The sequence below is a fragment of the Tursiops truncatus genome, chromosome 16 (genome assembly GCF_011762595.2).
Source record: "Tursiops truncatus isolate mTurTru1 chromosome 16, mTurTru1.mat.Y, whole genome shotgun sequence".
Lineage (NCBI taxonomy): Eukaryota > Metazoa > Chordata > Mammalia > Artiodactyla > Delphinidae > Tursiops > Tursiops truncatus.
This window is the reverse complement of record NC_047049.1, coordinates 27473404-27489528: the sequence shown is the minus strand read 5'-3', so window position 1 is coordinate 27489528 and position 16125 is coordinate 27473404. Positions and strand designations below refer to the sequence as shown.

The window sequence follows — 16125 nt, the reverse complement described above, 5'->3', positions numbered from 1 at the left end:
ACAGCAACAAAGACCCAACACAGCCAAAAACAAATTAATTAATTTAAAAAAAAACACTTCATTTAAAAAAAAAAGAAACAGACCCTCAGAAACATGGTTTTTCTCTTTCTAAGGCTATTATAGGAGCTTGGATGAATCATTAAGGTAGTGAAAGCCATGTGTAGGTTCATAAGTCAATGACTATCCTCTAATTAATAAACATAAGTAATGTCAATTTATCAATTTATAAGAGTCTAGGATTCAGAAGTTGCTTTGGAATAGTCTTTTTTTTAATTGAAGTATAGTTGATTTACAATGTTGTGTTTTTAATAAATACATACTTTTTAAAAAATTAATTATTTTTGGCTGCGCTGGGTCTTCGTTGCTGCACGCGGGCTTTCTCTAGTTGAGGTGAGCGGGGGCTACTCTTCGTTGTGGTGTGCAGGCTTCTCATCACGGTGGCTTCTCTTGTTGCAGAGCACGGACTCTAGGTGCATGGGCTTCTGTAGTTGTGACACACGGTCTCAGTAGTTGTGGCTCACGGGCTCTAGAGTGCAGGCTCAGTAGTTGTGGCGCACAGGCTTAGTTGCTCCGTGGTATGTGGGATCTTCCCGGACAAGGGCTCAAACCCGTGTCCCGTGCGTGCATTGGCAGGCAGATTCTTAACCACTGCGCCACCAAGGAAGTCCCAAATACATATTCTTATAAGAGATATAAGATTAGAGGCAATCACAGCCCTAGGCCAGTCCCAAAACACTTATTTATCCTATAATGTACTTGAAACATGTTAGAGTATTGTTTTTTAGCTAACCACTTATTATTAAAAAGGTTTTTTATGGGAAATAAATCTTGTTCCAACTTGTGAAGTCAGGAACATACCTTCCTTCTCCCACAACCCTGTAGATGGGGAAAGGAGCTACCCTTACCACCTGCTGTACAACTGGAACCCTCAACTACTTTTCCCAGTGAAATTAGCAAATCAACATTTTCTTGTGCTTAAGCAATGGCTATTCCTGGGGAAATGAGGCACAGATACCACAGTACTAAGTTTTATTAGCGATTTCATTAAGGTAAAATCTCTAGGATTGAGGGAGTCAGTTAGGGGGCACAAAGCCCACGAAGCCTCCTCAGATCTCATAGTGAACCACCGGCTCAGGTTCTTTGTTGGGATCGCCACCTCGTTCCAGGTACAGATTATTGTAAGGATACTGCTTTGGTCCCTAAGAAAAAAACACAGGTCAGCAAGAACAACATATATCTATGTATCCAATACCTGGCTACACCCCACTCTGAGTGAAGAATCACACACAGTAAATGGGTACACGGTAGCCTTTGGTCAGACCCAGCTGGGCTAGAACAGCAGGGACAGCACTCCTCTTCCCCACTCAGCCCAAGGCAGAGAGAAGGCCTAGATTGTAAGAGAAGTGGTGCCTACACTGTTTGTGTGTGTGTGAGTGAGAGTGAGAGAGAGAGGGAGGGAGAGGGAGAAAGGAGAAAGAGAGGGAGAAAGGGAGAGTGTGAGGGAGAGCTTTCTAAATGAGACGACGCATCCATCCATCCCACTCTCTCTCGGGGTCGAGACAGACTCAATCTCCTTTAAGTCACTCAGCCTCTAATGGTTCCACCACTAAAGTGGCCTAGCAAATGAGGCGTGCAGGAGCAACAGTGGGGGAAAGCACAGAGGAGACACGGCTCGGACGTGCTTTAGGGGCTGCTGGCTTTACCAACAAACAGCTGTCAGAGAACACAGCTCACGGGGAGGAGAAAAGGGTGATGTGCTTACAGAACTGAAAAATGGAAGAGCCACACTGTGTTTCTTGCTCTCCTGAAGTGAAGTTAGCGCTCACACCAGCCCTATGTGCACTCTCCAGCCTGGGGCCCCTGGGGGCTTGGTAGGAAGGCTTGTGTCAGTGCACACAGACACACACGCTACCGTTAGGACATTGATTATCTCAGCACAGGTAGCACTGTGCAGCCAACTGCAAACACGGCAGCCTCCTGCTTTCAGTTCCTTTCCTCACAATCTATCCTGTAGACTACTCCCAAATTAATCTTCCTAAAAACCTAGGCTTCTTTATGGCATTCTTCTGTTCAGAAACCCAACATGGCTCCCTGCTGCCTAGAGGCAGACCAAGTCATCCCTGTACCCCCAACCCTTAGCACCTTCTGTACCTGGTGCATGATAGGGGCTTCATAAATATTTACTGAATTAGTGCATTACTATACCATCAAGTCCAGATCCCTCAGCCATGCAACCTAACTGATCAAACTCACTTCACCATATTTTTTAACACAGCTTCGACAACTGATTTCCCAGGACATCAAGATTACCTGGGACCTTGTTAAATATTGATTCTAGAACCCCATTCTGGAATTACTGAATTAGGCTCTCTAGGCAGTAGAGCTCAGGAATCTGAATTTTTAGTAGCTCTCCAGGTAACCAATGCAGCTGGTTATCTAGGAACTATTTATAAGCCTATTCCACTCCAGCTAACTCACTGTCCTCTTCCTTTATTCTATTTTCTCTTGCCCCAAATGTTCTCTTCAACTTCTCCCCACCATCTAAAATATATATATTTTAGCATCTAGCATAATCCTTCTCCTTAACAGCACCTGATACCCCCAGCATACACATTCACTACACACATATATACACAAAAACTGTGCCAAATTCCTATATATATGTTCCAATGTTGCTCATGTCATGTATCTAAATTTTCTTCTTATCCAAATTAAATGTCCTTAAAGCTAGACAGTATATTTTCTTTCTTTTTTAAATTTATTTACGTAGAGTTGATTTACATTGTTTGTTAATTTCTGCTGTACAGCAAAGTGATTCAGTTATACATATATATATTCTTTTTCATATTCTTTTCCATTATGGTTTATCACAGGATACTGAATATAGTTCCCTGTGCTGTACAGTAGGACCTTGTTGTTTATCCATTCTATTTATACTAGTTTGCATCTGCTAATCCCAAACTCCCAATCCATACCTCCCCTACCCGCCTTAGCAACCACAAGTCTGTTCTCTACAGACAGTATATTTTCTATGTCCTTTACATTCTCTAAAATCTAACTGTCCATGCTTGCAGTAAACATTTAATTGCTTCCAGTACCCTACAGGAAGTGCCCTTCACACCGACAAAGGATAAGCTTTCAACTCGAGATTCCTTGACTCTACCTTAAAAGATCACTTGCTGAAATATTATTGTTAAGTACAGTTCCCAAAATGGCAACTCTAAAGACTAGCTGGCTTCTCCATTCTCATTCCTCACCTAGTCCTACAGTTTCTTCTCACTCAGACTGATCCAAGATGCAGGCAGGAGCAATGCTCTGGTACTTGTACCAGGCCAGTGGGTAAGACCCTCTACAGGCCTTACCAGGAAGTCAAGCTTGGTATTGGCTGGATCCCTACTCCAGAGACTTCATTCCCTCAGGAAACAAGGCTAAGTAAGTATGGCTGAGGGAGCACTTCTCAGATACTCACCACAGGCTGGTAGGTGGGGTAAGTCTCCCCCACCCAAAACATGAACAGCATGAAGGCCACGAAGCCGAAGAGGTGCTTACACATGAGATTCCAAGAAACAGGAGTGGGGGACGTGTCCACACGGTTCCTGATATACATGTCTAGGTCCCAGTGCATCTGAGACAAAAAGGCAGATCACTGTCACATACTGCTCTTCCTGCAAAAGGCATGCAGTCCAGAGTGATTAGAGCCTCATAGAAGGCTTGAAAGGCATTCTACTGCAAAGGCATTCTACTGCCCTGGGCAATATTCTGAGAGCCACATCTGAGATACTGTGGCCCACAGGACTGGATGCTGGCTTATGTCTAGGTTCTGCTGACCAGAGACAGCTCAATCATAGAAGTTCACAACTCTTACAATACAGAGCTTTGACTCTTACAATACAGAGCTTTGATTACTCCCAGACATCCCATTCCACACATCACACAGGGAACATCAGATCTCAGATTGCTGGACCTCGCTTCCTTGGGCAGAAAAACTTTAGTGTTGCTTGGGCAGAAAAGTGCCATTTGAGCTACAGAAGACATAGGGAAAAGGAAGGAAGGTGAAATGGGATATGGTTCTCTCACCGGTTCACCCCAGTTCAATCGCAGCTCTGGGTGGTCCCAGTCATACCACGGATCCCTCTCCTGCTGTGAGCGGTCAGGGAGCTTTGGATAGTCACCATACCTGAGAGACAGCAAGAACTTCTGGACAGGGCTCTGAGCAGCCTCACTCAGACAATTCACAGTCTCCTCATCTCAGAGATGAAAAACCAAGTGACAGAGATACTGCCTCCCCTAAGGACAGGGGAACTGACCTTCAAATCAAGATCTCAATTTTTTTCCCTGAGGTGTACATATTGAGAAATGCTGAGTTAAAGGGCCACCGGTAAATATCCCAAATTTCCCCCCCAAAAGACTGTGCCAGTTTACATTCCTACAAATGGTATAAAAGAGATCCATTTTCCTGAATGCCTTCCAATACCAAATTTATCATTAATAAAATAAAATGTTATTTGATAAGTGAAAAAAAATCTCAATTTTTACTCACTAAGCACAGAATAACCGAGGAAGTCCACAAATTTTCATTAAAAATTTATGTCAAACTCTGAAACATTTTAACATATGTAAGCTTTTCTTATCTTCTTTCAACAGAAAGAAGAAAAGTCATGCAATGTTATAATGTTAGTGCTGGAAGGGAATTTAACAATCAATCGCTGTTTCCCCCATTAGACAGAAAAAGAAACTGAAGTTTAGAGTCTGAACCTAAGATCGCCCAGTTAATTGGAATGAAAACAAAAGGGTACAGATTAGAAAAGCACTTTTCATAGCAACTGTGTTTCTCAACCACAGAGTTGACATACAACTCCAAGTCTCAAACACCTCATGGGTCTTCATGATAAGCTGGATTTTTCCCCAACAAAACCAGGTTCAACTTATACAGACTGCTACCGAGGCTGCTCTTGTCCACAACACAATAAAAGACATAGGAAATGATGACAACTAGACATGTGTCACAGAAAGTGATTAGAAAACAACAAGACGAATAGGAGCTGCTGAAACCACGGCTGAAAGAGTGATGCTAGGACAGAAAATGAGGGTGATGGTAATCAACTCAGACAATTAACCACAGGGATGTTACGGGGGTGCGGGGGCAAAACCATCAACTGGAGTTAAGGGAGTTGGCTATTTAATCTGCTTTAAAGTTACTACGACTTCCACAGTGCTAACAGCAAAATATTTCTTAAAAGAGACATATACATGATATAGAGTACTCCATCTACAAATACGATTCTCATGACAGGAATCCAGCTCCAGCCTGGTCACGTGCCTGGATGACAGCACCTGAGCCCAGCAGATGCTCAATCTAAATGAAACCTTGCGCTCTGGATGGAGACAAAGAAGGTTCCTGCTATTCAGGGGTCCTCAAGGGAGCTATTAAAACCTCAGCTTCTTCATTTGAGGAAACAGCCTGAGCCGAGGAAAAAATTGAAGTCCTCTCGGCTGCAGCTGCTCACCCATCCCCTCCCACCTCCCTCCACGGAGAAAAGCGCCCACACCGTTGACTCTGAGGGGATCACGAAAAGGTTCGGGGAAAAGAGTCAGAGTTGAGCTACCCAACCCAGCCGAACTTCTCCCATCACTACCCAGGCGCGAGCAGACCCTATCTCACCCCATGCCATCATCTGGGTACGGCTCGTAGTCTTCCACCCGCATATTATACTTCTTGGCTGCGGCAGCCCGTTCTTCTGGGGTCCTGGGATAGGGTCCCGGGAGCATGTCCTTGGTAATGTGGGAGGCTGGAGAGCAGATGAGGGCACGTCAGAAGCGACCCCATTCCTCCTTCCACTCTGAAGGCTTCAAGCTGCGGTGGCTGCAGACACCGGAGCCCGAGGCTTCGAGGGACGAACAGACCCTCCACCTGTTTTTCTGAATACACCAACTCCACCCGTGCCCTTGCCCGGACTCGCCCGCCGCGGTATCCACAATACCCACCCTCCGTCCGACATACCAAACCTCAGGCACCCCTCTCCCACACTGAGGCCTCGCCCGTTCTCGCGGACCTGTCCGTGCACCCATCGGCACCATGTTTCGGGATGCCCTCTGCAGCCATCGGACTCCCAGGACCCCTGCCCTGGCTGCCGCCATCTTCACCTTCTTCTCGTTTCACCCCGCACATGCGCAAAGACCTTGTCACGGCGGCCGAGCCGGGCCAAACGTGACAAGGGAGAAAAGTCTCAAAGGTTCAATAAGGGCGGGGCTTAAACGGTGCTAGGAAGCCAGAGGGAAGATGAGCGGTTGGATAGAGGCAGAGAGGGAAAGCGGAAAGGAGAGAAAAACAAGCAGGTCACTGCTTTGACATTTCAGATCGTTATGTCCCTTTTCTACCTCAGCTGACTTAGACGCATCCAGGGATAACGGGCACTCAGAACCTGAGCATCTCAGGTGGACAGCTGACCCACCTACCCCAGGACCGGTACAAGTAAAAGGAGCCTGTCAATCTCTTTTCTGACTGCTTGCCTTTTTCCTCTCCTTCACTGGCAGTTCCTCCTTCCATCCCCAAACGTGATCATTCTTCAAATTCAGCCCTTGGTCTTTCTTGTTTGTTCTTGTTTTGTTTTCCAAATTAGTTATCTCCTTCAGTTAGATGCACGGTGCAACACACAAATTGGCCCCGAACTGGTTCTTTTTTTGTTGTTTTATTTTGGCTGCGCGGCTTGCGGGATCCCTGTTCCTCGACCAGGGATTGAATCCGCGCCCTTGGCGGTGAAAGCGCTGAGTCTCAAGCACTGGACCACCAGGGAATTCCCCCAAACTGGTTCTTCAGTTTCAGTCTTGTGTTTACATCCGAATGTCCCAGTCACCTCAACCCAACAAATGTAAAACCAATCCTATCATCTGAACCCACCTCAGATTTGCTAGAATTCGCTCAGATTTACTAGGACTTGGATAAATACATTTCAAGCCGAACCACAATTAGCGAACACTAGCCTAACAAAAGAATTGGGGGGGGCATTATTGTTCGCATATGAATATGTGTTCATTTTATCTACACAAGTATGATTTGAATAATTTACAGTACAAATATACACATATTTCCAGGAAGTTTTAGGGTGATCACTGTTTTGGAGTAGAATCCATTATTATAGACATTACCAAATATATATCAGAGCAATAAAAACTGATATATACTATTCAGTATATGAATTTGGGGAGAACTACCTTACAGCAACTTGCCCTCTTGTAAATGAAAATCGAATGGATGTTCAGAATGGTTGGACGACATCTGCATTCAATCAATAGCAAACACTGATCTAATTCGGTCAAGATAGACAAAAATGCCTTTAAGAAGGTAAGATGGTGACACAGGCAGAAAAATCAAATGGTGCCAAGCAAAAGAAAACCGTCTTTGATTTCGAAAGAATTCAAGTTGCCATATATCTTTTGCCGAGGCTTTCGGAGCAATCTTTACCCAACGTCTATCTATCGGACAGTTGCTTTTCCTTCTGACTTCCTTAGGTGGGTCAAGTTTGCGTCTCTCCCCATCCATCAGTGTAAAATTTAATGCCCCACTAAACTTACCTCCTTCTTTGCCTGTTGTGTAGGCCTGGGCACACTGAGGCAGCAATAATTTGTGAATTGGTTAACCCGATGATCACCCCTATTCAGTGGGACTAAAGTCTAGTCCCGGGTCTTCGGGGGCGGAGCGTAGGGTGTAGAGCTATAGGTTACCATTAGGAGGCGCTCGCCCAGGGCTCGGTCCCGCGTTCTTAGTGTCTGGAACGCTCTCTCTCGCAGCCTAGCTCTATGGTTTCCGTTGTGTTTTCCCCGGAATAGGCAGAGCTTCCGCTTCCGGTGGGGCCGTCCCTAGCGGCGGAGATGGCGGCGACTGCGGCTGAGGCTGCGGCCTCGGGCTCTGGAGAACCCCGGGAAGAGGCTGAAGCCCCCGGCCCCGCCTGGGATGAGTCCCAACTGCGCAGTTATACCTTCCCGACCCGGCCTATCCCGCGTCTAAGTCAGAGCGACCCCCGGGCGGAGGAGCTCATCGAGAATGAGGTAGGGGGCGGGGCCGCGTCGAAGAGGGGGTGGGGGTGGGGGATGGGGGAAGGGACCAGATTGGGAGGAGAGGTCAAAGGCGAGTGGTGATGGAAGGGAGGGGTTGTGGACTAGGCCGTGGTGTGGACTAGGGCCTAAGGGGAGATGGAGAGGGAAGCGAGGAAAAATGGGACTTGCGAGGTTCGTGCTGGTTAACAGAAGTAATTTTGAAGTTGGGAAGTATTGGAATCTTGGGACAAGAACCCATTAGTTCCTTGGGACGACTTCATTTGTTTTTTCCACTTAGGAGCCTGTGGTGCTGACCGACACAAATCTTGTGTATCCTGCCCTAAAATGGGACCTTGAATACCTGCAAGAAAATATTGGCAATGGAGACTTCTCTGTGTATAGTGCCAGCACCCACAAGTTTTTGTACTATGATGAGAAGAAGATGGCTAATTTCCAGAACTTTAAGCCGAGGTCCAATAGGGAAGAAATGAAATTCCATGAGTTTGTTGAGAAACTGCAGGATATACAGGAGCGAGGAGGTGAAGAGAGGTAAATTCCCAGGTCGTGGTTTTCCGTTGGATCTAGGGCATCTATTTTCCTTTCCTTATCTGAGGATGAGTTTTCTAGCTTGAGGGATGATGGAATGACTAGACTTGAACTGTGATTCTCAAGTTTGTTGTCTTCATAAAGTGAGAGTCACACTTGCCTAGCAGAGTCAGGTAGGTGAATGAAGTGAGTGAAGTTGTTTGGGTGAAAGCTGTGATGAAGCTGAAGGCATGTGCCTTATTCAGAGTGCGAAGTCATTACTTGACTCTTGTTTCCATTTTGAAGTGCAGCCCCAGGGTTGCCAGATAGTCTGATTTTTTTCAAGAGAAACCAGAAATCAGCATTTTTATTTAAAATCTTTTTAAATGTGGGCAGCTAATTCATATTTTTTAAAATGCTGCAAGAGGCCAATTTAAAATATGTGTTAGTAGATTTCCTAAGATTATGGGTTTGCAGCCTTTGTCCTAAAATATTTGAATGGGGGCAGTGCAGGCTAAAAAGTTGTATAGGTGAGGCGGGGGAGAATATTGATGTGTTGCATTGAATTGATGATAGCAAACACAAGATATACACACACATGGGAGTGACTCTTTCTCTCTACCTTAGGTAGAGAGCCTCTTAGGTAGGTTCCAGACAACATTCAGTCCCACAGAATAACGTTGCCTCTGGGGAATTGCTGTCATTGAGTACTTGATGGTGAATGACTATCTCCGTCTCACATTTGGTGCCCAACCCTGGGCTTTTCTTCACTCTCCAGCCTCAGTTCTCTTCTTGACTCTGTTAGTAGTATGTGGCAGAGTGAAAGGATTTGAAACATACTTTTAAATTTTTTTTTTGGCTTTTGACTCTTAGCTATTGTCATAATGATGAAACTTTGACCGGAAGAGTTTCCAGAATCTGAACTATGGTTGATTTGTTCTTTATGTCTTATAGAGACTGGTTCAGTTGAATCATCTCATGCATGATGTCCTCAGATTTACCACAGTGCATGCGCGCGTGCGCACACACATACACCCAATGTTGAGAAGAGAGATTGATTTAAATGATGCTTGTGGAGTGTAAAGCTATTGATTGAACATATGTATGGAACGAGCGTGAGATAAGACACATGAGTCCTCTGGTTCCTCAGTCACTTTAAGTTTCTTGCTTCCTATAGTGAGAGCATTTTGCCTAAGTCTGAACTATGGGTGTAGTCTGTACTTTATGGGTGATTTAAGGAAAATTTTTTACTATTTGCAAGATTTGCCCTATCAGCTGACTTTAGCACCAACCAACTCTATTGTATAATTGTACAGCTTGTTATGATTCTAGGGTGAAGGGTGTTAGGATCCTCTTTGAGCTCTTTTGAGGATTTACTGTTAAGGTTTCACAGGAATTGCTTAGATTCCTGTTCGGGGAGTGTTCCTGACTCTTTCAGAGTTACTTGAGAAATATTTGTATGAACATGTGTACATCATAATCTCTGGGGAACATTCCAAGGTTGCATTGGAGTCTTGAGGTTTCCATGTCCCCAAACAGGTAGCTGTTTCCAATTTATCAAGATTTTTAATTAATGTTGCCTTAAACATTGTGATTCCAGGCACTGGGATACCTTTGAGCTTTTGAAGTAATGCTCTCAGGACCATTACTTCTTTTTCTTCACGTTTGCCCCCTAAATAATGTTTCTTTCGGGACTTGATCGAGTGTGTTTGGCTTTTCATATCTATTAAGTAACTTCTTACCTTCCTCAGGCATGTTAGGGGCCCTCGGTCTGTGGAAAGCTTAGTGAGGTATTTTTCTTCAGCTATAGATGGCTGCTACAGATAGGTGTCTGAATCAGTTAAAATAAACTAGGCTTCAGTCCAGGGCTCAGCGACTTGAAGCAACAAAGGTTTATTTTTCACTCATGCTACATGTCCATCTCAGGTCACCTGGATACTCTACCTACATCATCTTTTGCACTTTGGGACACAGATTGCTCCATCAGTTGCCATTGGAACCTTTGCAATTGCTGTGGCAGAGGGAAAGTGATGTGGTAGTGTGTACTGGTTCTTAAAATTACAGTTTGGAAGTAGTACCAGTCACTTCTGTGGACATCTCATTGGCCAAAGCAAGTTATATAAGCAAGCCTTGCTTCAAGGAGGTGAGGAAGAATCTCTCTCACAGGGAGGGAACTAGTTCTTGGTGAACAATAATACGAGCTGCCGAAATGGCCATCAAGGGCCAAAGGGGATGTCTTGCGCCCCGAGAGTTTCTGGAACAAGGCTGAGTCATCATTCTAGGGTCTGTGGGTAGGCTTCGAGGAAATCTATGAAATTATATTAAAGTTCAATGTGTGCATTTTTATGGGGATCCTTTCCTGGATTCTTTTTTTTTCTTGGATTCTTAAAGGAGTCATACTGTGACCCAGAAAAAGTTAAGAATCACTTCTCTAAAATATAAAATTTGGTGTTGAACAGAGCTCAGAGAAGGATAGGTAAGGATTCAGTTCTGTGAGAGTCCCATGACTGCAGCTGTTCTTTGTGGGAGATGTTGGTATGGGCTTGGGTTTGGATTTCCAGGTATGAGAGGCCATGCCAGGGACAGTGTGTACATGCACTAATGGGATTTTCTTCTTGGGGAACATAGGTTGTATCTGCAGCAAACACTCAATGACACTGTGGGCAGGAAGATTGTCATGGACTTCTTGGGTTTTAACTGGAACTGGATTAATAAGCAACAGGGAAAGCGTGGCTGGGGGCAGCTGACCTCTAACCTGCTGCTTATTGGCATGGAAGGTAAGAAATCTTTCAGAAAGCAGCATGGCTTGGGGTCTTATGAAGTGATTTCTAAACCTTTCCCCACCACTTGTTCGCTCCATGACTTTCAACAAGTCACGTAACTTTCTTAAGTCTCAGTCTCCTCATTTGTAAAATGAACACAGTAATATCTTATAATTAACTATGAAGATTAAATGAGATAACGTACGTTATGTCAGGTACTCTAAAAAGAAAGTTCCCTATTCCCTTCCTCAGTTGCTGTGTGAGTATATATATTTAGATATTAGGGATCTCTAAAATTCTGCTGTTTTCTATTGGATCTGTCTATATTCAGAAGACTTTTATCCCAGTAGAAGAGGGAAACGTTTTTCCAATGTAAATTGAACCTTATCTTTTGAACAGATAATACATTAATGGGGTTAAATTCAAAAGGTGTAAATAGGTATGTAGTGATAAATCTCTCTTCCATTTCTATTTCTCAGCCTCTCAGTATCCTTCCCTCCCTGGAGGCACCATATGTTATTAGTTGCTTGTGTATCCTGCTAGTGGATTTTACATGTACATAAGCAAATACATTAATACTTTTTTTTTTTTAAATAAAAAGAGGAACCTTTAAACTCCAATCAGGAGAAAGAGAGCTACTTACCAGCCAGGGTCATTGTCTTATTCGTTTTTTTTTTTTTTAATTTTTTTTCTTTTTTATTCTTATTTTTATTTCTGTCACTTGCTCAGTGCCAGGCCCATAGTAGGTACTTAGTAAATGATGAATAAATTGGGTTGAACAAGGAAGGAGAGTAATTACTCATTGTCATTCACCACTAGGCTCTGAAGTCTCTTCTTCCCCTTTGATTGTCCTTTCTTCAGATTTGGGTCCTTTGCTGCCAGTGTTAATAAAAGTTTCCAGCAGTGCAACTTATGAATTGACCCTTAACCTGACCCTTTGAAACCAACTCTTGGTTGACCTGCCAGGAGCAAGTTCTTGTTTACTTGACTGAATTTTTATGTTGCCTTCCTATCCTGTGGTGTAGAGAGCAGGGAAACAGATCCCTCAGGTAGAGATGAAAGAGCAAGTCTCCTCTGAGGGTGCATATGGATCTCTGCACTTAGGAAAGCAGCTGTCTTGGCTCACCCAGGCAGACCTGGGGAATGTTTTCTAAACTCCATTCCCTACAGAGGTCCCTTGATCTCTCAAGGATTGTGCAAAGGATAAACATCAGATGCAGCCCCACTTACAAAGAGTAGATGGAGCATACATACGCTAGGGCAGAACTAATTCAGGATGGCATTTTAAATAATTTGCCTTATTCAAAGTATACAACTCTCTTCAGGAATCTGATATGCTTCCCTCAATGAGAATCAGCAGCTCCAGTGTTGATCTAAAGAAGTTTTGCAATCCCACAGGTGTGATGAAGTGGGAGCAGAGGTTGAGAATCTTTGAGCTCCAAAAGAGCTACCCAAAGCAAGTACATATTCGTACAACTTAAAATGACTGATTAACTCCATCAAAGAAGATCATGCATGCATTGCTGATACCAGTCAGTTCAGTTGTTCTAACTCTCGTTTTTTTGCTGCCCTCGAATTCGTGCCATAGTCAAGAAGAGTACAAGTACAGGTTCCCCTCAGCTGTCTAAAAGCAGAGCATTCCTGTGAAACCTTGTATAAGCCGAGATGATGTAAAACAAAGAAGCAATTACTTTAGGACACATCTTGCTAATGGATGCACAAAGTAAATCGAGATAAAGCACAGATGCTCACAGACACAGTTCAGAGCTATGGTGGCTTGATACTGAGATGCTGGCTTGATGCTGAGATTCTGAGTGTAGTTTCCAGGGGAGGAGATTGGCAGTGCCACTCTCACTGCTTGTGCTTGCTGCCTCTGTGATGACTCGCTGCAAAACAAACACTGAATGATATTTTTGCTTTTTTTTTTTTTCATAAAAATGAAAATCCTCTTTGGATTTCTTTCGGTTAGCAAAAACAGGTACAAATATAGGTCTTTTGTAAAAGCAAAATGATGTAAAGCTAACTTTTGAAAAGTGGGGTGTACCTGTGCAGAGTATATTTTGCCGTACTTGTATCACTTTGATGTGCAGTTGCTTCCAGTAAGGGCAGCAGTCATCATTTAAGAAAGTCTACTTTGTTAATTGATGGTGAACTCTTAGCCAGTGATGTTTGCTACGAGACTTATCACCCATTAAAAGTGTAGCACCTAATTGGCTGAGAGTTGTAATTACAGTCTCCCTGATCTTGCCTGAAATTTTGATTTGGAACCCTTTGATGAGAGGGCAGGCTGGGTTTCTCTCCAGCACTGGGGCCTGTGTTCCATCCTGTGCAGTAGAGTTACTCCTCTGAATAAGAAAATGTCTGTCTTCCTACAGGAAATGTGACACCTGCTCACTATGATGAGCAACAGAACTTCTTTGCTCAGATAAAAGGCTACAAGCGATGCATTTTGTTCCCTCCGGATCAGTTTGAGTGCCTCTACCCATATCCTGTTCATCATCCATGTGACAGACAGAGCCAGGTGAGCTCGTGTGGTCTGAGGAGGGTGTAGAACTCCTTTGAGATCCAAGGCTGCCATGTCTTTCCCCTTCTCTGTGGAGGTATGCCAGGTTTGGACAAACTCAGAGGACAATTTCACAATGTAGTTTATATATTCCAGGTCCCTGTGGTGGTCCCCAGATATTTAGGGCAGACCCCATCACTGATGCTGGTGGACTCTGGTTATTCTGTTTGAATTATAAGTTCATGGAACAAAATGTATATGTCTCCATTGGATTTAATAATTGTTTACTTTTGTCACGGATGCTACTTCTTTTTGATAAAAAAAAAGGGTGAATAGAATTGAGATATGTCACTTAATGTCTCTTCTGGATCTCAGTGAGGTGTGTGGTTGACTTTGTGGCCAACCAGAGAGCGCCTCTCCTTTCTTGAGAAAACCGCTTAGCTACCTCGTGTAGAAATCTTTGTTGGTTAGAATATGTATTTGGGGAAAAATTTCTGAAGGTTTGGGTGAAGGATGAGTCCTAATTCCTCAGATCTGCAGGCCATGAGTAGGTTTTCTGACCTTTAAACTGTGATGATTGGCTTCTGACCTCAGGAGCACTGAGGCCTAGTATTCTTTATCATTTAACATTCAACAATGCCCATCTTCTTAGGTCATTCTCTGAGAGAGTTTGTGTATGTTTAATGTGTGTTGTGTCTTCTGCTGGATATAAATTCTAAAGACTTTTTTAAGGCATCTTTCTTGACTACCAAAGTTACTGATAAAAATTTGGTGATTGACTGATTTTTTTTTTTTCTCTTGAACCTCTCAGGTGGACTTTGACAATCCTGACTACGAGAGGTTCCCCAATTTCCAGAACGTGGTTGGTTACGAAACAGTGGTTGGCCCTGGTGATGTTCTTTACATCCCAATGTACTGGTGAGGATGGGGCTAGGACTGGGGGCTTTTAGGGAGCGTTCTTTGCCATTCCCTGGAAAGCCTTATCCATGTCTCTTCTTTTGAGTTGTGGCAGGATTGGACTTACGTGATATACAGGAAGGTTGGCATATCCAGATGATGAGCATACTGAACATGGGGGAAATGGCAATACTGTTTCTAGACAAGATGACAGTTCCTCAAGTCCAAAGAGATCCCAGAGGCTTGAGGCTAGAGAAACTGTTCTTGACTCTTGGGTATTTGAAGGGTGAACACCACTGCCTCTAGCCTCAGGGTGTGTTTGATAGGATGAGTGTGAAGATACTGTCTTCATTATATCCCTTAGCAGGACTCTACGTAGTTTCAGAGGATCCCTCCTTCTGAGAAGTATTGGTGGCAAACAGGAGCCTGTTTATTTTCTTGCAGGTGGCATCACATAGAGTCATTACTAAATGGGGGGATTACCATCACTGTGAACTTCTGGTATAAGGTGAATATGGTTTTTTTTCCTAGATGGGAGTGGGGTGAGGTAGGTGTAATAAACTATTTAGGGGCAGGGTGGGGAGGTTGGCTATCTCTGGAAGTGATTCCTAGATCTTTGGGGGAGCTGGAGAGGGTGGGGTTGAACTGGGTTTCTTAAGGGAGGATGGTGCGAAGAACAGTGGGTGACACTGAAGCCTGCTAAAGACATTTCCTGAGCTGCTGCTTCCTTTGCAGGGGGCCCCCACCCCTAAGAGAATTGAATATCCTCTCAAAGCCCATCAGAAAGTGGCCATAATGAGAAACATTGAGAAGATGCTTGGAGAGGCCTTGGGGAACCCACAAGAGGTATGTGGCTGCCCCAAGGTGGCACTCCTGTGACTCAGTGGGCAGAGTGACCAGGGAAAGTCAGGATTGGTGTCACAGTCTCTGTAGCTCTTCTGTTTCAGTATCTGTTGTCCTGTTTCTTCATAGAGGTTATGGGTATGTTCAGAAAATCCTTGTTTTCTGATGAGAGCTGGGCTTGACTGGCGGATCAATTATAATCTGTTCCATGCTAGTAGTAATGTTCCGCATGGGGCTTGTGTGCCAGCTGGGGACCCCCGAGGGGATTCTTTTGGAATGGGAAGCGAGCGGTAAAGCATCTACTCACACGCTCCCAGCCGTGCCAAGACTGCTCTAGGTAATGTTGAGACCTGCTTCCCATGCAGGTGTGCCAGTGGCCCGTTGGGTAAATGGGGGAGGTTTGTATTTGCAATGTTCTTACCTCTGTCCTGTGGATAGCCTCAGCATTCAGAGCACCTGTGGGCTTGGGAGATCGCACCAGCCCCAATTACAAATGATCTTTTCAGGATATAGAATCACTTAAGATTCTTAAGTCACATTTACAAAACATGCACGTAAACA

The 16125-nt window shown here is 44.2% G+C and overlaps 2 protein-coding genes across 4 annotated transcripts in view; one reads left to right on the top strand and one right to left on the bottom strand.

Moving 5' to 3' along the window:
• Nucleotides 1-247: 247 nt before the first annotated feature.
• NDUFB8 (NADH:ubiquinone oxidoreductase subunit B8) lies at nt 248-7703 on the bottom strand. Of its 3 annotated transcripts, XM_073793702.1 has the most exons (6): nt 7573-7696; nt 6054-6261; nt 5663-5789; nt 4078-4177; nt 3550-3665; nt 248-1199 (listed from the first exon to the last, which is right to left on the bottom strand). In XM_073793702.1, exons 2-6 carry the CDS (start codon nt 6136-6138, stop codon nt 959-961), a joined length of 669 nt encoding a protein of 222 aa, XP_073649803.1. In that variant the 5' UTR covers nt 6139-6261; nt 7573-7696; the 3' UTR covers nt 248-958. The 3 variants fall into 3 exon arrangements, with proteins under 3 accessions (XP_073649803.1, XP_073649804.1, XP_019795384.1); XM_073793703.1 differs by lacking the exon at nt 6054-6261 and having other exon boundaries at nt 7573-7703; XM_019939825.3 differs by lacking the exon at nt 7573-7696 and having other exon boundaries at nt 1016-1199; nt 3470-3625; nt 6054-6243.
• Nucleotides 7704-7844: 141 nt separating this feature from the next.
• HIF1AN (hypoxia inducible factor 1 subunit alpha inhibitor) overlaps nt 7845-16125 on the top strand; it is a 44187-nt gene continuing 35906 nt past the window's right edge. The window contains exons 1-7 of the mRNA XM_004310557.4: nt 7845-8046; nt 8333-8583; nt 11188-11336; nt 13697-13842; nt 14636-14742; nt 15166-15229; nt 15457-15567. Coding sequence (XP_004310605.2) covers nt 7870-8046; nt 8333-8583; nt 11188-11336; nt 13697-13842; nt 14636-14742; nt 15166-15229; nt 15457-15567 — 1005 coding nt within the window. The 5' untranslated portion in view covers nt 7845-7869. The remainder of the gene's footprint in view (nt 8047-8332; nt 8584-11187; nt 11337-13696; nt 13843-14635; nt 14743-15165; nt 15230-15456; nt 15568-16125) is intronic.